Source organism: Carcharodon carcharias, chromosome 18 (assembly GCF_017639515.1).
Source record: "Carcharodon carcharias isolate sCarCar2 chromosome 18, sCarCar2.pri, whole genome shotgun sequence".
Taxonomy (NCBI): Eukaryota; Metazoa; Chordata; class Chondrichthyes; order Lamniformes; family Lamnidae; genus Carcharodon; species Carcharodon carcharias.
This window is the reverse complement of record NC_054484.1, coordinates 65,555,642-65,578,145: the sequence shown is the minus strand read 5'-3', so window position 1 is coordinate 65,578,145 and position 22,504 is coordinate 65,555,642. Positions and strand designations below refer to the sequence as shown.

General features: G+C 38.4%; 2 protein-coding genes across 6 annotated transcripts in view; one reads left to right on the top strand and one right to left on the bottom strand.

Annotated features, from left to right (window-relative positions):
* The window catches only part of arl13b (ADP-ribosylation factor-like 13b), a 93,261-nt gene that overhangs the window by 33,232 nt on the left and 37,525 nt on the right, over positions 1-22,504 (bottom strand). The gene's annotated exons all lie outside the window — the stretch shown is intronic.
* stx19 (syntaxin 19) lies at positions 1,972-18,753 on the top strand. 3 transcript variants are annotated; one of them, XM_041210995.1, is made up of 3 exons: positions 1,972-2,197; positions 8,458-8,537; positions 13,701-18,753. In XM_041210995.1, exon 3 carries the CDS (start codon positions 13,796-13,798, stop codon positions 14,675-14,677), a length of 882 nt encoding a protein of 293 aa, XP_041066929.1. In that variant the 5' UTR covers positions 1,972-2,197; positions 8,458-8,537; positions 13,701-13,795; the 3' UTR covers positions 14,678-18,753. The 3 variants fall into 3 exon arrangements, with proteins under 3 accessions (XP_041066929.1, XP_041066927.1, XP_041066928.1); XM_041210993.1 differs by lacking the exon at positions 8,458-8,537; XM_041210994.1 differs by lacking the exons at positions 1,972-2,197; positions 8,458-8,537 and adding an exon at positions 8,552-8,572.

Here is a 22,504-nt window from a genome sequence, read left to right as displayed (position 1 = left end):
GTCACAAAAAACTTAAAACCCCAAGTACTTAAATTAATAGGCAGCACACAACAAAAAAATAAAATTAGAGGGAACGTTGCTATTACAATCTTATTGAATGGCAGAGCTGACTCGAGGGCAATGTACTCAGAGTTAAGTTTCCTTCAAGGCAACTTCATTACACAACTGATATATTATTCCTGTCAATGCTGATCAGTTTAACATGGAAAGACTGCTTCTTGCTCGTGGATTCTGGTTTCCATTATTGCACACCTGTGATGAATTATGTTCACTGATCCACTAGCCTTAGTAGCCATGCATACTGGATTGGTTAATGTACGGTCATTGTTGGAGAGCTCTTGTTTGGGGCAACTGTTCAACTAGCTTAGAGTTGTAGTTTAGAACGTTTCCGATCCGAACCTTTTCGTCGTCATCCTCATTATATTATTTGTTAGATGTTTATAACTGAAGTACAGTTATGCAAAACTAAGCATGTAGTCATAAGGGAAGACATTAAGAATAAAAGATAAAATAATAATCTGAACTGACTTTGTTTTTTTAAAAAAGAGCAAGTTCATAAAAGCTCTTCCAGACTTTCTTTGGGGGATAAGAGGGTTGTAAATGCAGAAAAGGAGACCAAATGGAACAATATAGATCTTCAATGAAAATAAATATAAAAGATTAATGTTGTGGTATGCAAAAACCTGCATTGTAGACAAAGAACATATTTCCATATAATAATGATTATTGACAAATTATTAATCTTCCCTTAACAAATTGATCATGTTGTAGAGTTATGACTACACATCCAAACTGAAAGTTTACAAGACCTTCCCCTTTGGTCTAGAATTGCAAGCTGTTGTTAATTGTGAAGATAAATATGAATTAATTTTTTGTATCTTTACTCATATTTCTTTAAAAATGATTTTTTGTTGAAAAAGCTTAATTATCATCAGCACTGATACGAACAATCCAGAGTGCTTCAGCAACTTTAGCTCAACTATGTTATGCAATTATTTCCTTTGCATTGTAGGGTTCAGTGACACAAGTCAATTATACTAATTACAGCTTTAGCATTCAAAGGTTTAAAATTAATGAACATCATTTAAAAAAGGGGAATATGAAATAACAATTCATATTCATTTGACTTATAAAAAACAATGATGGTTTTATTCGCCTTAGGAGGTTTGAATAGACTCACTGTGGTTTATACATTTTTTTTATTAAATCACTGAATATAATTCATGAAAGAAAGAGCCTACATGTAGAATGCTGTGAAACAACTGCTTGAGCAAAAATTCACTCCAAAAGAAATGTTTTCGACCTGAACAATTTAATGGTAATTGCTGGCCATATTTACAAACACTAAATTGATCTTGGAAGTGACTTTGACTTTTTGATCAATTCTTGTCTGCACAGTAAATTATGACTATGATGCAGACTACTGTGATTCCTTGTCAAATGTTCCATATGTAAACTAGATCAGTGAAAGTGTTAAACAAAAACAGAATTACCTGGAAAAACTCAGCAGGTCTGGCAGCATCGGCGGAGAAGAAAAGAGTTGACGTTTCGAGTCCTCATGACCCTTCGACAGAACTAGTGTTGTTCCTTTGGGAAAAGTCTGGCCAGAATGTAAGATCCCAAATTAGCCTTTAATATTTTAGCTTTAAGTACACAACATGGTACAATATAATCATCTTTTAGATTTATTAAAAATATAGAAACCAGCATTCGGTCAGGGTGCTTCGTCCTTCTATTCTATACTACCCGATAATTTATACTGTGGATAATTGTGGAATTGTTTCTAAAAGCTTTAGGCTATTGGATAGCAGACAAGGTATTGTGCTCCTCCAAAGCCTCCCAACAGGCTGAACCAGATTCCCAGCCCAGGAAATAACAGGAAGAAGTTTTCTTGTTCTTGACGTCATGTGAACATCGAAGCTGTCTGATCACATCTCCTTTGGAGGAGTGCCAGGTTACGTGGTCTGAGAACTCACAACATTTAGCATAGTAGGAAGTCACTTCTTCAGTAATGTTTACAAGATGGAGAACTACTAAAGAAAAGTCACTGTGATCTTAAAATACTACTTGCTCTTAGAGACTTCAAGCATACCATGAAGCTGCTATGCATAGATTCTTCACTTTTATATCCAGGGAGCCAAGATTCTATCTAAGATTTTGGACGAACGTGCTATTAATTCTAGTCTGATTGTATAAGGTACGGTACAAAGATTACACATATTTTAAGAACAATTTCAGTTACATGTGTAAAGTAAAATGTGGACTACTGGAAGTAATCAAATAGCATATTTATGATTTTGTAAAACTGCTGCATAAAAAGCTAAGGATCATAAATGTATAGTTATATACTTACATAGTATACTGTATTGTTAAATACTTTCTGAACTTAACAACTTAATACTATTCCAAAACTAGGGAATTGAAATGGCGCAGTAGTTTATTGCAGAACTGGGGATCTTTGTACATTGAAATTCCAATCCATTAGGATAAGTTCACTTCCACAGATAGGGTGACCTTCACCTGAATCAAAAGAGTGCCAATGTCTTTCCAGAGGTAGTGAATGAGGCAGTGGAAATGATTGAAAAAAATAAGGGGGAATGGACAAGCCAGGCAGAGGCAGAAATGGTGGGGGTGTAATGCAGGTAGAAAAGATAAAAAAGCTAGATATCACTGCACAGAGTGTGGGCTGGTAAATCACAGTGATATAGCAGAGAAGTTTGCCAAGTATATGGATATGATTACATGGGGAAATAACAACAAAGCAATTACGTTATTCTCTGAAGTGAGTAGAAATAATGTCTCAAGTTTCTGTATATGAATTCCGGAAATACTTGGAATAAAATGGGAGACACAAAAGTCCTTGATACAAATGAAGTATGATATCACAGGTGTCAGAAACTGAGCTCAACATTAGCACAGCTTTGATAAATGTGCAGGGATACAGATAGTCAGAATCACAGAAGAGAGAAACTGGAAGGAGTGTTGAGTTTTAATGTGAAAGAAAACTGGATTATAATAGAGGTACAACTTTCTAATCAAAGTGCAGATAAGGTGGAAACCTATTAGTGATGAGAGGGACAAGGGAAAGAAACTAACTTGAGCGTCCACTATAGATCATCAAATTAGAAGGGATTGAACCAAGAAATTTGTAATCAAATATGGAACTCTGTACAGAAACAGGCAATTGTTATGGATGACTTAAGTTCACCAGGACACGTTGGGAAAGGGTGCAATGCTAACAAGATGCTGGTCAAAACACTAGATTATTACATGGAACAATTGGTCAATGAAGCAACACGAGCAGGAGCCCCACTATATTCGACCCACCCCGTCTTTATAACCTCCTCAGCCCTACAACCTGCCAAGAACTCTGGTTTCTTGTCTCACATCCTTTGCTTCACAATTGGCAACCATCTCTCCAGCAATTTAGGTTCCAAGCTCTGAAATGTCCTCCCTTAATATCACCATCACTCTATCTCCATCTTCTCCTTTAAGATGTTTCTTACTACCTATCCCAGTGTCTAGATTTTTTGTCATCTGTTCTTATATTCCCTTCTTTGAAAAGTGACACTGAGCCAATCTAATTTTGCTCCTGTGAAGCACCATCAGATTTTCATCTGTGTTAAAGATGCTGTTTCAGTGCAATTGTTCTGTTATAACAATCAGGAGATGGTACAGCAGGCCAAAGTCAGAGAACATCTTGGTAACAGTTACTACAATATTGCAGAGTTTAACTTGAGGTTTATGGTAGAAAAGAAAATAAGTACAATATAAACATTCAGTTTTATGAAAGTTGATTTCTGAGGGGAACTCAGGAAACTGCAAAACAAAAACAAAAATACCTGGAAAAACTCAGCAGGTCTGGCAGCATCTGTGGAGAGGAGCACAGTTAACGTTTCGAGTCCGAATGACCCTTCAAAAGAACTAATTGGAGATAACCAAAAGATGTCACAGATAAAAGGACAAAGAGGTGTTGAAGGTGGTAATATTATCTAAAGGAATGTGCTAATTAAGGGTAGAAAGCAGGACAAACAAGGTACAAATAGCCCTAGTGGGGGTGGGGTGGGCGGAAGGGATTGAAATAGGCTAAAAGGCAGAGATAAAACAATGGATGGAAATACACTTAAAAATAATGGAAGTAGGTGGGAAAAGAAAAATCTATATAAATTATTGGAAAAAACAAAAAGGAGGGGGAAAATCGGAAAGAGGTTGGGGATGGAGTACAGAGTTCATGATCTAAAATTGTTGAACTCCATATTCAGTCCGGAAGGCTGTAAAGTGCCTAGTCGGATGACGAGGTGCTGTTCCTCCAGTTTGCGTTGAGCTTCACTGGAACAATGCAGCAAGCCAAGGATGTACATGTGGGCATGAGAGCAGGGTGGAGTGTTTAAATGGCATGCGACAGGGAGGTCTGGGTAATGCTTGCGGACAGACCAAAGGTGCTCTGCAAAGCGATCACCCAGTCTGCGTTTGGTCTCTCCAATGTAGAGGAAACCGTATTGGGAGCAATGAATGCAGCAGACTAAGTTGAGGGAAGTGCAAGTGAAATGCTGCTTCACTTGAAAGGAGTGTTTGGGTCCTTGGACGGTGAGGAGAGGGGAAGTAAAGGGGCAGGTGTCGCACCTTCTGCGGTTGCATGGGAAGGTGCCATGGGAGGGGGTTAAGGTGTAGGGGGTGATGGAGGAGTGGACCAGGGTGTCTCGGAGGGAACAATCCCTGCGGAATGCCGCCGGGGGAGTGAAGGGAAGATGTGTTTGGCGGTGGCATCATGCTGGAGTTGGAGGACGATCATTCTTTGAATGTGGAAGCTGGTGGGGTGATAAGTGAGGACAAGGGGGACCCTATCATGTTTCTGGGAGGGAGAAGAAGGTGTGAGGGCGGATGCGCGGGAGATGGGCCGTTTTACTTAGTTCTGTTGAAGGGTCATTCGGACTCGAAACATTAACTGTGCTCCTCTCCACAGATGCTGCCAGACCTGCTGAGTTTTTCCAGGTATTTTTGTTTTTGTTTTGGATTTCCAGCATCCACAGTTTTTTGCTTTTACCAGGAAACAGCAATGTTGTTACAGAAAAAAAAAGTGGCAAAAAGTGATTTATGTTTATAAATACTATACAGAATACATAGTGAGCACATAGCCCAGGACAAATGGAACAAGAGGAAAAAATGTGTGGGAATAAGGGCAAAAAAGAAATTGTTCCTAAATATACATCCACTGAAACACAATTTGAGATAGATATAAAAAGTAGCAAAGGAGGTTAAGAAACTCATCAGGGAAACTAAATAAAAAATGAGGTTAGGATAGCAGATAATATGAACAAGGACATCAAACATGCTAAATGAATTATTCTTTTCTGTTTTCATGGAATAAAGCATAGAAGCTAATTTTCTGCTTTGGGAAGGAGAAAACAGAAACTAATGAAAGATAAAAATTTTTTGGATTAGTTGGTCACTGATAACTTAAGGAAAGTAAAGGGGTGCAAGGAAGCAGAGATTAATGAATTTCATGCAAAGATGCACAAGGAAGTGGCCAATGTGAATTGGTCACCTTCTTTCCACCATCTTTAGGGAAGTAGCTAACATAACATCAATCTTTAAAAAGCACAGTGACAGCCCAGGAAACCGTAAGCTGGTGAATCCAACATCTGTTATGGGTAAATTATCAGAAGGAATCTGAAAGAGGGAAAAACTAAATTTCCACAAATAAAAGGGAGTTAGCATGAATTTATGAACAACAGGTCTTACCTAATAAATTTAGTGGAGTTCTTTGAGAAAATTTCAGACGTTGTTCATACAAATTCTGTGAATGTGATCTATTTTGATTTTAACAAGGTTTATTAATAGCATGCCAAAGATGATCATAAAAGGCAAGCTTCTGAAGTGGTTGTGAACGAAGCTCAAATGGTCGTTAGCTGAATTGGTCAGTGCTAGATCTACTGCTATTTACAATGGGTAGAATGATTTCTGCTTAGATTTATATGGAAATCCCAAATACCTTTGCTGAGTTGTAGTCTTTATTGCTCATAATGTAATTAACACAAAATACGACACTTACTAGAATACAGGGGCATAGCATATATAAAAAAAGGCTATGATAAATCTGTACAAGATAATTAGTAGGCCCTAACTATAGCAATATATGCGGCTTTGGACATCGGATTATAAAAGGACCATTAAAGCCATAAAAAGTGTTCACCAGGATGATACCAAATTAAGAAGGAACAGAATAGACTAAGGGACTTAATAGAGGCATTCAAAATTATGAAATTATTATTTGATAAATAAAGGTCAACTCCTGGTTGAGGAATTAGTAACAAGTGACCATTTTAAAATTAAGTGAGCAGAAAGATGGAAAAAATTTCTTTAGAGTTCTTAAGGCATTGAATGCTTTGCCACAAGACCATTACATGCTCCTTCAAGGGAAGGATGGATAAATGTTTAAAGCAAGGAAGATACACCATAGTAAGAAGGGGTGGTGGGATTAATTTTCAATTGTTGTGGCAAACAGCCTGTGCAGATAAACAGGCGAGAAGTAATTAGAAGTTACTACCATCTAGAAGGACAAGGGCAGCAGATTGATGGGAACACCACCACCTGAAAGTTCCCCTCCAAGTCACTCACCATCCTGACTTAGAAGCATATGGCTGTTCCTTCACTGTCGTTGGGTCAAAATCGTGGAACTCCCTTCCTAATAGCACTGTGGATATACCTACACCACATGGACTACAGCGGTTCAAGAAGGCAGCTCACCACCACCTTCTCAAGGGCAATAAGGGATGGGCAATGAATGCTGGCCCAGCACGTGAAGCCCACATTCCATGAATGAATAAAAAAATTATCCTATGATTCGATGATTCATTGGTACTTTCGCTAGAAAACCTCATTTCTCCATAGCAAGAATTTGTTTGTTATTGGGTAAGTCACATGAGAGCTCTTTGTGCCAATGTGTCAGTGTTACTGTCTCTATTACCTGACAGTACAGCACGTCAAAGCTATCCCAGCAGTCTGACAAATTTAAAATTACATGGCATGATTTACCCTAGAATGTTTTTTTTTTTCTCTGGACAATGCACAAAACAGGAGTGTATCACATGTTGTTCATAGAACTTCTTAAAACACCATATCAGAATTGTTGTCCGATTATGCCCTTTAAAAAAATCAAAACAGAACATGAAGGAACAGTGACATGCTATCTGTTACCCATCTAGGTTCCAAAATATAGTATGGTGCTTCCATAGTTTCAATAGAATGGTTTGAATAGGTTTTGTAAAATACAAATATTTACGCCTTTCATATTTTCACTTGCCTTTTTCTGTCCTGTTCCATCTCATTGTGCTACACAATAATCCCTAGCCAAATGACCTAATAGACTTCTGTTAATGCAACTCTCATTTTCAATGTAATTTGGCTAAATATTAAGACACCAAATTATCAAAGACTGTTTAATTAGAAGAGGCAACTGCCAAAGTACAAATGACATTACACAACAAAATATTTAAATGGGTGGACTAATGATAGATAAAATGAAGCATAAATAAGTAAAAAGTATTGCAAACAAGAAAAACTGGATGGTTTAAGAAATAACTAGCAGTAAAGTTGAAAGATCAAACTGAAAGTATTGAAAGAATGAAAGGAAAGAGAACAAAGGGAAAAAAGCTGAACTTATATTGACATATTCACATGTGTTGATGCTCTAAAGTCTCTCACATCCAATAAATCACCCAAAGTGCATTCAGTTATGTTGGGAAATGAGGCAGACATTTATACAGCAATATCTCACAAAACAGCGCCGAAATTAATGACTAGCTAATCCATTTTTGATGGTGTTAGTTGAAGTGGAATTGTTGGCAAAGACACTGGGAGAACTCCTAGTCTTTAAATAATGCCATGGATCTTCCAGGTCTGCCTGAACCACAGTGCAGGAAGATAGGACTTCAAAAGGATGGCACCTCAAACAATGCAGCACCTCCTCAGTGCTAAAGTGTGACGTGTCAATTATATCTTTAAGATGTAGAGTGGGGCTAGAACCCATAACCTGTCAACTCTGAATGCTACCAAATAAGCCAAGTTGATAATAGTGAAAACTGTACAGATTGGACAAAATCACAATTAAACTTTGAGAATGCATGTCAGACCAATCCTGGAGTACAGTATCATTTTCTAGTCAATAAAAAGTAAGTATTCAAGAACTGGAAGCAATACAGAGAAGGCCCACAAGCAACTTTCACTGGCAGCAAACTATACAGTCCCTGTTGCTCAGGTAGACTATGTCACTCTACTCTTAAAAGTGTCAAGTTCTTCTAAAATAATTTCCCCCAATCTGTTTTTAATACTATATCCTTTATTTTTAAAAGTCTCATGTCAAGATGACCACAGTGACACCCCTTCAGCTAAGTAAAGGATTTTTTTTTTTTTTTGCTTCCAACTATTATCTTCTGCTCCCTATCTATTTTCTTGCAGTTACGGATTCCATGATGACGCAAGGTTCCATGGCAACAAGTCCTCTTCAGTGTTTTGTCCAAGTGGCCATTCACAGTGTGGTACTAGACAGCAAGTATTAGCAGTTTATTCAACTGTAAGAGTATTAACAGCAACTCCAATTCAATCCACTTTGAGCAGAGACTGCATAACAGTGGACATGAACAAGAACTCTGTCCATTTTCTTTTCCTTAACCCAAGAGAGTGTTGAGCTTAATTGTAACATTTCAAGTAGTGTCCAGGTAAAATTAGGTAACTTAGCAAAGACCTGAGGCGTTCCTGGTCTGGAAGAAATGCACTAATTGGGGGAGAATTAACTCACAAAGTGGCTATGCAGACTTATGTCAATTCCAATGGGCAATCTGCACAATCAACATCGCATTTTTCAGTAACGTTACTGAAGGATACCATGCCATGGGACTGCCTGCCCTCTGGGCATTTGACGCAAGTGTCCATACATGAACTGAACTTCCTCTCGTTATGTTTGAATTCACCTCATCGCTGTAAATATGAAAGGCTCTAATGTAGAAATAGTTTAATGTTTGACTGAAAATATCAGATATAGTTTATAGTTGATCAGATTTTTAATGATTGGTTTCAAGCGCACAATGAGTAGAAATGTAAATGATTTAAACAGCTACATAGTTGGCCATTGGCTCTACAGCAACCTTAACAACAGCTAGACCATTTCCTCAAATCTAGTTAGCTGGTAAATTTCAAACTTGGAACAATTACTGTACAGATTTATCACAATGATTAACTGCAATGATGAATTGGGAACAACATATTTGCTGCCCCCAATTTGTTGCTGGAAAGTAAGCTAGCATACCAGACTACTGTGTTAGGCATTTGTTGTTCAGCAGCTGCAATTTTCAAAACCTCTTGATCTACACTTATTTTCTTGTTTCATAAGGGGATTAGCAATAAGCAACAGCTCTCTCTCTCTCTTCTTTGCTTTCTTTCCCCAAGAAGTCAGTCTTGGGCACTAAGCTGTGAGGTCTTTAGCAGAAAATCTGTGTTGGCCCTTTTCCATATTTCTCTTGTTTCACTGAAGCATACTCGCCATTTATTGGAAGGTTGGCTGAGGAGTTTGCACTTAAGGAAATTCCCAAACTAATATTACACAATCTCAAATGCCTGTTTTGATTTTCCCACATTTATGACATAGTTTCTTGATATTATATATCATTAGTACGTACGCTTGTCATGGCCTATGACAAACTTTGCGACGTAAACAGTTTCAGAAGCATTAGTCATAGTATTAGGTCCAAGTACAAGTCACCGATTTAAAAATTGGCTTTTTTTTTAAAAAAAGAAAACTCTCAGTTTGAACTTCTGCATCTGGAACCAGTTAAGTCGTTTCTAAAAAACAGGGGTTAAAAAGTAGCAGAATTTAATGAATTAAAAGGATACACATTAAAACTATGGAAAACAAACTGCAGACAGAGACTTCTTTCTAAAATGCAAAACAGCCAAAGATGATGATATTGAACTTGACCATACTGTGTAGGATATTAATTTTTCCAAATTTCACATTGTTTACGTAATACATTTAAAACTAAACTACATGAATGTGCAATGCTGTTTAGAAGTGTACATGAGCAACTGAAGGAAGTAAGTCTTGTCTGTGGAATCCAGCCAATCTTCTGCTAATTAGGGCACGTAATTTGTCATGGTAAAAATGGCCAAATATCACAAGGCAACACAGGGGAAAATCAAACAATCATATAACCAAGGGCAGAAATTTTCCCCCGTCGGGAGGGGGTTGTGCAGGGGCAGGTGAAGGTGGCCGCGAACCTGATCGGTGCCCCCGATTAGGGACGCGCCGCCATTTTATGTGGGCCGGCCAATTAAGGCCCACCCATCATGACGCTCGCCCGCCCGGAAGCGCTGAGTGCTCCCTGTGCAGGCGGTGGGGGGGATTCCCTGAGTGGTTCTCTGCGCTCTTTTGCGCCGTGCCTCAGGGAGATCAGTTTAAGGTTTTAAAATTTAAATAAAAGGGAAAAAAAAACTTTTAAACCATGTTCCTTCATGTGATAGTGTCACATGAGCTGGGACATGTCAATGAATTTTTTCAAAAATCATTTCATTAATAAACCCTTCATGAAACCTCATCCCGCCTGTGGATGAGGTTTCATGAAAAATGCAAAGGCCGCCTGGGCTCTTCGCCTGCCCGCCAACCTTAAGGTTGAACGGGTAGCTCAGCTAAGCACTTTAATTAGTTTTTAAACAGGCCTTAATAGGCCTTTGACAGTTCGTGTAGCTGACTCCACTACGTATGCGCCGAACTGAGGATCAGAATGACGCGCGGTTACGTCGGGAAGACCACCCAATGTCACCGCAAGTCATTTTGCGCGTCGGTGAGTGGGCCCCGTCCCCCCACGGACGGGAAAATGTTGCCCCAAGTATCTCCCTCACACAAACAAACACACAATCTGTTTTACCAAGGATTCTCAGCGTTCCTTTACTGAGAGAGGAAGCCGGTTGTTGGCACACCAATTTAATAGTTTCCTGTAGTTCAAAACTTTACCTGTGTGTCACATGCAATAGCCCAAGTATAATTTACAGACCTTTACCATTTTATTGCAGCACAGTGCAGCATACTGTTAGAAATGGCTATCTGGTGTAAAGGCTCAAGGGGCTGAATGGCCTTCTGCTCTATATAGATCGTAGTGTAGCAACTGAAGCTAGGAGTAACTCAGTGAGAAAGACGGAGGGTGAGGGAATAGGTTACACTACATACGGAGACAGTCAAACACTTGTCCTAGTGTGACTTCATGTTTTGAATCACTTGCCTTCCTGATAATTTAAGTTTTTGAGTGAACATGAACTAATGAGGGGGGGTGGTGGACAAAGAGGAAAAGATAAATGTAACAAGCAGAAACCAAGTGGGTGAAGTATTTCCCAATTATTTTTATCTGGCCATAGTGCTGTGTGCTTTACTGAAGATGGACGAGCACGATCGCCGAATATGACTCACTTGCAACAAATTTGAAAATTAATGTGATCATTAACTGCAAAGATACTACATCACTTTAGAATGTGATTTTGAAATAACATGGAATCATATAAATTACAGCATATTAGGTAGCCATTTAGTTCATTATACTTGTGGCAACTGGAGCCATTCACTCCAGTTCCATTTTTGTGTTCTTTACTAGTATGTCTTATATCTTTTTCAAATACTTATCTACTTCCCCTTTAAATGATGTATTGCCTCTGCCTCACTAGCTGCTCGTGGAAAAACATTCCATGTTGTAATAACCAGAATAACAGCTCCTAACTTCTCTCTTCACTTTTGCAGCGATAATCCTAAATTTATATTCTTGCTACCGATTTTCTGGCAAGCAATCTTTCACTATTTATCCTTTCAAAACATTTCATGTACTTTAACTTTAAGTGCCCCCCAATCTTCTGTGTTCAAATGAAAAAGCTACAATGTTATTTCAGCCCATATAACTATACCATCTCACCTCCAGTATATCATACTAGTGATTCTTTACCCTGAACTACATGTAATCCTCCAACTGTGGCCTAACCAATGACAACCAATAACATCACACTTTTGTATTCAATGCTCCTAGGTTTAAATTTAAAAAAAATATATAGCTTTATCTACCTTTACTGTCTTTAAAGATCTATGTATCTGTACCTTTCAAATTACCCTGTAATTTGATTTAAAAACAGACTGAGCCCCTTGCCCAGTACTAACTGCTCTGATAAATAAATTGAAAAATATACAAATGCAGTATTACACACCCACTGAAACTATGATGAACAAGAAAGCACTAAACATTGCAGACACATGTAGAATTGCACACTGATACAAAAAAATTGTGCACATGAACTTCATACCTGCAAACTGAACTTCATAACCACTGGGACAAAATACTAACTGCATGAGCTACATTAAGGAGTGGAATAAAAACCAGCCATGGTTTCCCCTTCCACAACTAGAAGCAAATTCTTCGAACTAGTTGAAATATGTGATGATATTGATACTTTTAAATCTTAGCTTGATTTATGTTACATAAATTGTATTGCACAATTTCCTAAACCAGCATTATGGAGATCAATAATTTTGTATTCCACATTACTTGCCTCAGTACCTGCATGGCTGGAGTAACTATCTTGTAAATTCAGTGCATAGCTATAGCCCTTTCATATGATGTTGATGTCAAAACAGGCAAAAGAGAAGCAATACTCATGTTCCAAAGGCAAGGGCCAACACTACAGGGAATTTAGACTGCCCATCTTGATCTCTGAGCTGCATTTTACAGAGCTTTTCCTGCAAAAAGTTTGCCATCCTATCTTAATTCCTTTGCAATTTATTGAGTCATTGTTTGACTGTGAAAGCCTTAAACCACTCTGAAATACAATGGCTATGACCAGCTGTAAATGGCTGTTTACATCCAGCATGAGACAACTTCCCTGGCTATAAAATGTGAAACGCTGTTAATTGCAGTTTGCAGAGAAGTAGGACAAAAGAGAGCAATACCCCAATTCACTTGTCCTGGCTCTACAGGGTATTAAAGAAAAACTCTATTGGCACGATATCAGCTGCTGGGATTGCACATGGGGTAAGAAGTGTTGGTGCAGGTTAATAAGCCTTCAAAAATATATTAGTATAACGTGAAATCAACTAACCATCCAATTTGGAAACACCACAGGCTGAAATACACCTACCAACAGTTGCAAGTTTCTTGTCATTACTTCTTTTTCTCTAACAATAAATGTATTTAAAGCTTTAGTGTCCTGGCCACCCAACGACCAATAGATTTGCTCTACTCCCTTGGTGGAAACAATGCTTATTGAGCTATCCAATATTTAAGGTGCTTTTCCACCTAGGTTACCCAATGCAGTATGACAACCTAACGTGACTTATCCATGAATTCCAGCCAAACTCACTCAACAAATTTGCTCCAGAGTGGCAATAATTACTATTTTATTTGTCTTTCTTACCCTCACCAATTATTGTTCATTTTTCTTGAAGTCAAGGAAGTAACATTTCTAATCAAATATAATAGCCATCTGCGGAATAAGACTCCCTCTACTAGCATCCAAAAATGTACATTAATTCAAATCTCAAAAGAGAGCCTCTGCAACTTAAATTTCAAAACATAATACAAACCCATTGTTTTCTGTCAGAAATCAGTGTAATCTGTAAATAAGAAATAAAAGAGTTTGTATTTTCACTTCTGAAAATTTCCCTTTATTACACACAGGTTGAAAGATGTCTTCAAGGAAATAAAATCCAGGAAGCTGGAGTGAAGGTACTAATAGAAGATAAACCTACTGTAACAGAGAACAGGTAGCCAAAATGAGGGATCGCCTTCAAGAGCTTCGACAACGGGCAAAAGAAGCAGAACTTAAGATAAGAAATGAAGGTGAAGAAAGCAAACAAACAGAAGACAGTATAGACTTTAAACAGCAGGCCATTATTTTTGAAAAGGAGCCAGTCATAGAGGACTTCTTATTGGGTGCTCAGCGAATTCAAGATGAAATCAATGAACTAAACAATGATATAAAGAAACTGAGTCGACAGAGCACCACCATGTCTTCCACACGTCGGTTCAGCATTATAAAAAAAGACAATTCCACCCTCATTAAAGACATTAAAGTCCGAGTCGAATCCATCTACAAACACTTAGACACCATTCAAAAGGACACACAACAATCAGAAGCAGAGGCTGGAGTGGATGCAATGATCTCAAGAATGAAGAGGACACAATATTCAATATTGTTAAAGCAGTATCAGGTAGCAATGTCAGACTTTAATATTGTTTTAAATAAAAAGCAAGAAAACTGCAAGAAATTTATTCAACGTCAGCTTGAAGTTGTTGGAAAGGAAGTATCAGAAGAGGAGCTGAACAACATGGTGGAGCATGACAAATGGTACATTTTCAACGAGAACTTCCTCAGTGATGTCAAAATTACTAAAGGACATCTGAACGAAATTGAGAATCGCCACAAGGAACTGATCAACCTTGAAAATCAAATCAAAGAGCTACAAGATCTCTTCATGCAGATTTCGCTTTTGGTACAGGAGCAAGGGGACTTTCTTAACAACATTGAAAGAGCAGTGCTGAACACAAAAGAATACACGGAAAAGGGCAGGGATGAAATCAAACTAGCAGTAAAATTCACAAAGAAAAATCTATGCCGAAAGTTGTGCTGCTGGTGTTTCCCTTGTTGCATTTGATATAATATAACTAGATATTATACATAAGAACAGTCATTTTCAGTAATAACTGCTAGAGATTCATCACTACAAAGTTAAGATTAATTTACAATCACAATGGGTTTTAAAATGCTGCAGCTAGTGTGCAAAACTGTTGCTCCAAGAAACAAAAAAATCTACAGCATTGCTTCACAAAGTTTTTTGCACTGTGACTCCATTTTAACACTCAAGCTGTGGGTGGGGGGGTTTGGAATGGGAGTGAGAGCTGTCAGAGCAGCTGGGGGAAAGGTTTTTGAGCCAGTGGGGAGCAGCTATGATGCAATGGCTTTTTAATGATCATTTTGCAGGCACCGATAAGGCCTCAGAAAAAATTCTCTGAGGAGATGCTGTCCAAATCATGGATAGGAGTAAAAACCTCTGCACACATATCAAAGCGCTGTCCTGCAAGAAGCTTCACTCCACAGTCACTATTGCTGTCTTGGAGATTGCAATCCCAATTGCTCGTCCTGTGACCCCTGACCCAGTTTGGGAACTACTGACCTACAGTGTACAATTTTGCAAACTTAGGAGGGAAGAAAAAAATGATACAGATAAATGCTAGCAACCAGGAAAATAAGCCAAATTAACAAATGAACTGAATTAGCAAAAATATTGATCAAACATGAATAGTTAGTGATCTGTCCAATTCAGACAGGCATGTTTGAGGAAATATAAAGCTGTTATTTGGAGTGGCCTAAAAAAAGTCAGTTAACCTGACTTAGCCTTTTTTAATTGATTTATTTGTCAGCAGTTCCTAGTTATTACTTCAGGTAACTCTGAAGCCTTCAACAGTGAATATTTAGTTTTTAATGTTTGCTTTATGCTGAACATATTGTATTGTGAGTGTATCCATCATAGACATGAGAGTGCTAAACCACATCATAGTTTCTCAAGTATAAGTTATCTTCCAAAAACTTTAGGTAGGGAATGACTTAATACAGAAACAAAGTCTTTCCTTCAATTTTAATTTAAATATATGGTATCAGATAGTAGAAAATATTACTCATTGCATAAAGCCAAAGCTTTAAGTTACACATCCTACACTTAAGAGCAGAAATATGATTGTCCTCCTTGTCATGCATTTCAACATATCCATCAATTAGAGACTGAACATACTGGGCCACACCCTGCTGGAGTTTGGTATCTTGCAGTACACACTGGTAGTTAGACTATTTTCTGCACCGTGCAGCTCAAAAGATATTGTGCCATAACTTGCTGGAAGCTCGAGCTGATAATGAGGGTGACAGGAAATATATAATTTCAGTGAACGATGCAAACAACGGTGTATCCCCTTAACCAGTGAGATTTAGGGATTAAGAAACAAACAGAGGAGGAGGTTGAATTAAAGTCAAATCCAAGTACAGAAAGAAAAATAAAGAGGGGGAAAGAAAGATTGGATGAAGAGAGAGAAAAAGACACAGGGAACGAAAAAAATGCATTTTCAAAATCTGACCGCAATTGACTACATATCGGAATGAAATTGAACAGTTTAAATTGCTTCCTTTCTGGGCCAGCAAGGCTCATTAGTATTGTATAAGCAATTATCAAGTTGTTAAAACGGTGCTTATGCTGTTAGGTTCCAGTCCTAACTTTCTGTGGCAAGTTTAATGGGCAATTAATGTGCAAATCCATCAATTCCTCAAAAATGACAGAAAAGCTAATGGCTCGTACAAGGCAAATCAACCAGCAAGTTCTGGAAATTTGGAACTCACCCAACATTTCTTAATTCCATGAACTGGCTGGCCAATTTGCGCATTAACAGTGCTGTTAATGTGCTGTTATTTTTCAAACAAGATCCAGGCCAATGTTTAGCCAAGAAAGATCTTGAGAAAGAACAAACTTTTAAGTGTTGTCATTTCAGCTACAATATAATCTTTGAGGAAGTTTTAAGATACTAAATAGAATTATATCATTCTATTTGAACTGTATGATCTTCCAATGAAGTGTAATTTTATTTTGTTTTAGATATAAAAACAAAGTCACTTTGATTTCCTGAAAATCTGTTGTGAAACGAAACACAAAAAAGAATCCTTCCATGTCTCCTCTCCCCTCAGTGTGATATTGTTCCATCGGTGCAGGGCACTCTCTGGTACCTATCCAAGTGGCCATTATTCATGCCTGAGGCTTTACTTTACTATTTGCATTTTGTCATGCGAGCTGTCACTCATCTCTTCTATCTTGAAATTCCCTATACAGAGATAGTATTTTAAGATAGTGGAAATGAAGTACTTATCTTACAAGGCACTAAGCACCAAGTGCTAGTCTATTCATTACTGACTTATAGAGAGCAAGTATTACTAGTTACCTTCACAATTTCACATATATCCAATATGTAAAAATCTCTACAAATTTGGCATCATACATACTGTTTTGCTACAGATTTATGGAAGCAGTCAGGGAAGAAGAGGTAGTTTTAATCATGATGTTACCATAGTGCAATATGTTTTATGTCATGGAAGGTGTGATTTTTCTCCCCCAAATGACGTGGTAGTTACTTATTAGAAATTAAGTTTAATTTCTATTATTAATGTAATCACAATGCCAAAATACACCTACAGTATTGTACGTTAACTTACTAACAAAGTCACATTAGGCACATTTTTCATCTTACTTTGTCATATGTAATCACTACTTTACCAATCTATTAGTATCAGACTGTAGTTATCTATGCATAATAAACTAAATTAGTTAAATTCTCAGATAGTAAAATGATTGAACGTCCAAGTCAGTAAAAGCAGGCTGAAGAAGTCGGATAAAATTAGTAAATGGCAGAATGATGGTAAATCAAATTTACTGCATACCAATTCAAAGCACTAAATATCTGAAGAATATCGGGCATCATGGATCTATTAAGTGGGGCTAAATAGCTAAAGATGAATTGGAGAAAGATAGTATCCTCCATATTTAACCTGTCACATCACAATAAAACAACAACAAAGCAAATACAATGTTGAACAATATTGTTTGATCAAAGGAATACTAATCAGAGGATGTTATGTTAAAATTGTACAGCATTCTGCTCAGACTGTACCATCAGAGCTGTGTTCACCCAGGTGCAAAGGAAATTTACAAACCTTTGACACTGGAGAAAGACAATATCTGATCCCTGATATCAAATAATTGAGTTTTAAGGGAAAGCTAGGGAAACCAGGCTCGTCATCACTGAAAATGGGTGGATGGGAGTGGATCTGGCAGAAATGCATAAGATACCAAATGGCACAGTCCAGGTAAACTCAGAGCAATACTTTAAGGAAAGCCAAGATACTAGAACAAGGGAACACAGCTGAAACTGATGGTGAAAGGACAGCTTCAAATTTTGGTCAGAACAAAATTCATGCAGAGAGCAATGAACTTTTGAGTGGTCTTCTGGATAGAGTAGTGGTTGTGAAAACCTTAGATTCATCAAGGTAGAATGATATGATGCGATGGGGGAAAAGGGGCAACTAATCTTTCACCGCTGAGTGGGTGAGTTAAATAAGCTCAAAGAGCTTCCATCACCTGCATTCACCTTGTAACCATGCAACCTAACCAGAGAATGATACACATTAAATTAAGATTTTTTCCAGTCTCAAAGCGTTCTCGCCAACTGCAGTTGCTTTAGCGAGGTGATACCTCAAATTCTGTAAAATTTTGCTTCTTCTGGGCCTAGGCACAAAAGTTACCTCACTTAGGTTCAAGCCCCATTCCACTGACGTCAGCGCATAATCTAAGTTGATGTTCCAATGCAGTATTGCCCTACTTGCACTTGCAAATGGGCATAAAATATTTCACAGTACGGTCTGAAAAACAGGTTAGCTCTCTCGCTATTCAGGTCAATATTTAACCTTTAACTAACATCACATTGCTGTTTTTGGAACCTTGCTAGCATTGCTTGGGAATATATTGTGAAAGGCACTAAGAAATGTAAGTTCTTTCTTTACATTTATTTGGTGTTTGCAGCTGCACTCTTATTTATTAATAAAGTTTTATTCATTAAAATGTTCAAATCATATTCAAATAGCATATTCAGACTGAAAAATAATTACATGTCAATAAAATAAAGTAAGGTATGAATTACATCTTCACTTAGTTTTAAAATTACTATGCTGGTATGGTAATGAACTGATTTCAAGTGGTAGTCAAATCATGAACAAAAACAAAAACACTGCCAAAGTCCCACATTTTTGACCTGCAACTTCATGCTGTTCACATATAGACTGACTGATTTTAGAATCTGAAAAAAGATTGCCTTCCTTCCTAACATTAATGGTAGTATTGGGCAGAGTATAAATCAGAAAATTAGAAATGCACGGATGATACAAAACCACATTGTAAACTGTGAGAAGGACAGTACAGAAATTAAAAAGGACGTAGACAAGTTGGTGGAGTGGACAGATAGATGGCAGATGAAGTTCAATGCAGAGAAATGTGAGGTGATGCACTTTGGTAGGAAGAACATGGAGACACAATATAAAATAAGGGGTACAATTCTTAGTGGGGTGCACGAGCAGAGGGACCTGGGTGTATATGTGCATAACTCATTGAAGGTGGCAGGTGGAGAGAGCAGTTAATAAATCATACAGTATACTGGGCTTTATTAATAGGGGCATAGAGTACAAGAGCTGGGACACTGGTTAGACCTCAGTTGGAATATCGTGTACAGTCCTGGTCGCCACACATTAGGAAGGATGTGATCACATTGGAGAGAGCGTAGAAGAAGTTTACAAGAATGGTTCTCGGGATGAGAAACTTCAATTATGAGGATAGATTGGAGAGGTTGGGACTGTTCTTGGAGAGGAGAAGACTAAGAGGAGATTTGATAGAGGTGTTCAAAATCATGAGGGGGCTGGATAGAGTAGACAGGGAGGAACATTTCCCACTCGTCAAGGGATCGAGAATAAAAGGGCACAGATTTAAAGTGATTTGCAAAAGAAGCAAATATGATGTGTGAAAAAACTTTTTCCACAGGTGAGTGGTTCGAGTCTGGAATGCACTGCCTGGAAGTGTGGTGGATGCAGGTTCAATCGAGGCATTCAAGAGGGCAATGTTATTATGATGATTATTTGAATAGAAGCAATGTGCAAGAGTATGGGGAAAAAGCAGGAGAACGGCACTAAGCCATTATGCTCATTTGGAGAGCCAATGCAGACATGATGGGCTGAATGGCCTCCTTTTGCACCAAAACAATTCTGTGATTCTGTAATTCATGATTTGTAACAAGCACACGTCCCCTTAATGAACAAAAACCTCAGAGAAAAAGTGTACAACCGTGACTAACAAGGGAAGTGACCGGTGGTACTGGATTGAGGGAAGAGGCTTATAATGTTGTCAGAAAATGTAGCTAGACTGAAGATTAGGAGAATTTTAGAATTCAGCAAACGATGATAAAGAGAAAAGGGAATATGAGAGTAAATAAGAAAGAGATATAAAATCAGATTGTAAAATCTTCTAAAGGTATGCATAAAAGAGATTAGTGAAAGTAAATCTGGGTCCCTCAGAAAGAGACAGGAGAAATTATAATTGAAGACAAGGGAATGGCAAAGACATTAAACAAATCCTTTCTATCTATCTCCATGGTAGAAAACAAAATAATCCCTGAAAAAGTAGGTGCCAAGAGTCTAGCAGAATGAGGAACTCATAAGTACTCGTAAAGAAATAATACTGGAAAAATTAATAACATGAAAAGCTGACAAATTTCCAGGGCCTAATGGGCTGTGTCTATCTAAAAGAGGTTGCAACAGAGAAAGTGGGTGCATTGTTTTTAATCTTTAGGTGTAAGATATTAGCTTGGACTTTGCTCAATGATGCTCAGTTTGGGTTCTGCTGGGCCACTCAGCTCCTGGCCTCATTAGAGCCTTGGTCCAAACAGGGGCAAAACAGCTGAATTCAAGAGGCGAGGTGAGAGTGCCTGCCCTTGACATCAAGGCTGCATTTGACAGAGTGTGGCATCAAGGAGCCTGAGCAAAGCTGAAGTCGAATAGGAATCAAAGAGAAAACTCTCCACTGGGTGGAGTCATATCTAGCACAAAGGAAAATGGTTGTGGTTGTTGGAGGTCAATAAGCTCAACTCCAGGACATCACTGCAGGAGTTCGTCAGGGTTGTCTCTTAGGGCTAACCATCTTCAGCTGCTTCATCTATGATCTTCACTCCATCATAAGGTCAGAAGTGGGGATGTTGGCATGTTCAGCACCATTCACGACTCCTCAGATACTGAAGCAGCCCTTGTCTAAATGCAGCAAGACCTGGACAACATTCAGGCTTCAGGTGATAAGTGACAAGTAACATTCGTGCCACACAAGTGCCGGGTAATGACAATCGCCAACAAAAGAGAATCCAACCATCTCCCCATGTCATTCAATGGCATTACCATTGCTGAATCTCCCGCTATCAACATCCTGGGGATTACCATTAATTAGAAACTGAATTGGAGTAGCCATATAAATACTGTGGCCACAAGAGCAAGTTATAGGCTGGGAATTCTGTGGCGACTAACTCACCTCCTGACTCCCCAAAGCCTGTCCACCATTTACAAGGCACAAGTCAGCACTGTGACGGAATACTCTCCATTTGTCATGATGAGTACAGCTCCAACAGCACTCAAGAAGCTCAACATCATCCAAAACAGCCCTACTAATTGGCTCCCCATCCACCATCTTCAACATTCACTCCCTCTACCACCAATGCACAGTGGCAGCAGTGTGTGCCATCTACAAGATGCACTGCAGCAATTCTTCAAAAGCACTTTCAAAACCTGCAAACTCTACCACTTAAAAGGACAAGGGCAGCAGATGCATGGGAACACCACCATCTTCAGTTTCCCCTCCAAGCCACATGTTCTGACTTGGAACAATATCACCGTTCCTTCACTGCTGCTGAGTCAAAATTGTGGAACTCTCTTCCTAACAGCACAGCACCTACAAAACATGGACTGCAGCGGGTTCAGGAAGGCATCTCACCACCTCTCAAGGGTAATTAGATATGGTCAATAAATGCTGGCCTAGCCAGCAATGCCCACAACCCATGAACAAATAAAAAAAAACTGAGGAATGATTAACGGACAAAAAAAGAGAGTAGGAATAAACGGGTCATTTTTAGGTTGGCAGGATGTAACTAGTGGGGCATCGCAAGGATCAGTGATTCTAAATCGCTGAGACCTAATTTCTATCAATGACATAGATGAGAGAACTGAATGTCAAACACGCAAGTTTGCTGACCATACAACATTAGATAAGAAAGTATAAAGGAGTTTGCAAAGAGGCTGTAAAGGGATATAGACAGGTTAGGCAAATGGGCAAGAAAAAAATAAAAAAGCAGAATACTTTTTAAAATGGTGAGAGATTGGAAAATGTTGTTCAGAGAGGTCTGGGTATCCTTGTACACAAATCAGGAATTAGGAAAGCAAATGATGCGTTAGCTTTTGTTATAAAGGGATTGGAGGACAAAAGTAGCCTTACAATTATATGGGGCCTTAGTGAGATATCCAGTGAACAGTTTTGTCTCCTTACTCAAAGTAGGATATACTTGCCTTGAAGTGAGTGCAACAAAGGTTCACTGGACTGATTCCTGAGATGAGAGGATTGTCCCCTGAAGAGTGATTGGGTAGACTGGGCCTATATTCCCTAGAGTTCAGAAGAATGGGGGAGTAAACTCATTGAAACTTATAAAATTCATAAAGGGCTGACAGGGTAGGAGCTAGGAGGATGTTTACTCTGGTTGGGGAGTCTGGAAGTAGGGGGGTTGGTCACAGTTCTATGATACGGGGTCATCCATTTAGAACTGAGATAAAGAAAAAGTTCTTCAAAAGAGTTGAGAATCTTTGGAATTCTCTA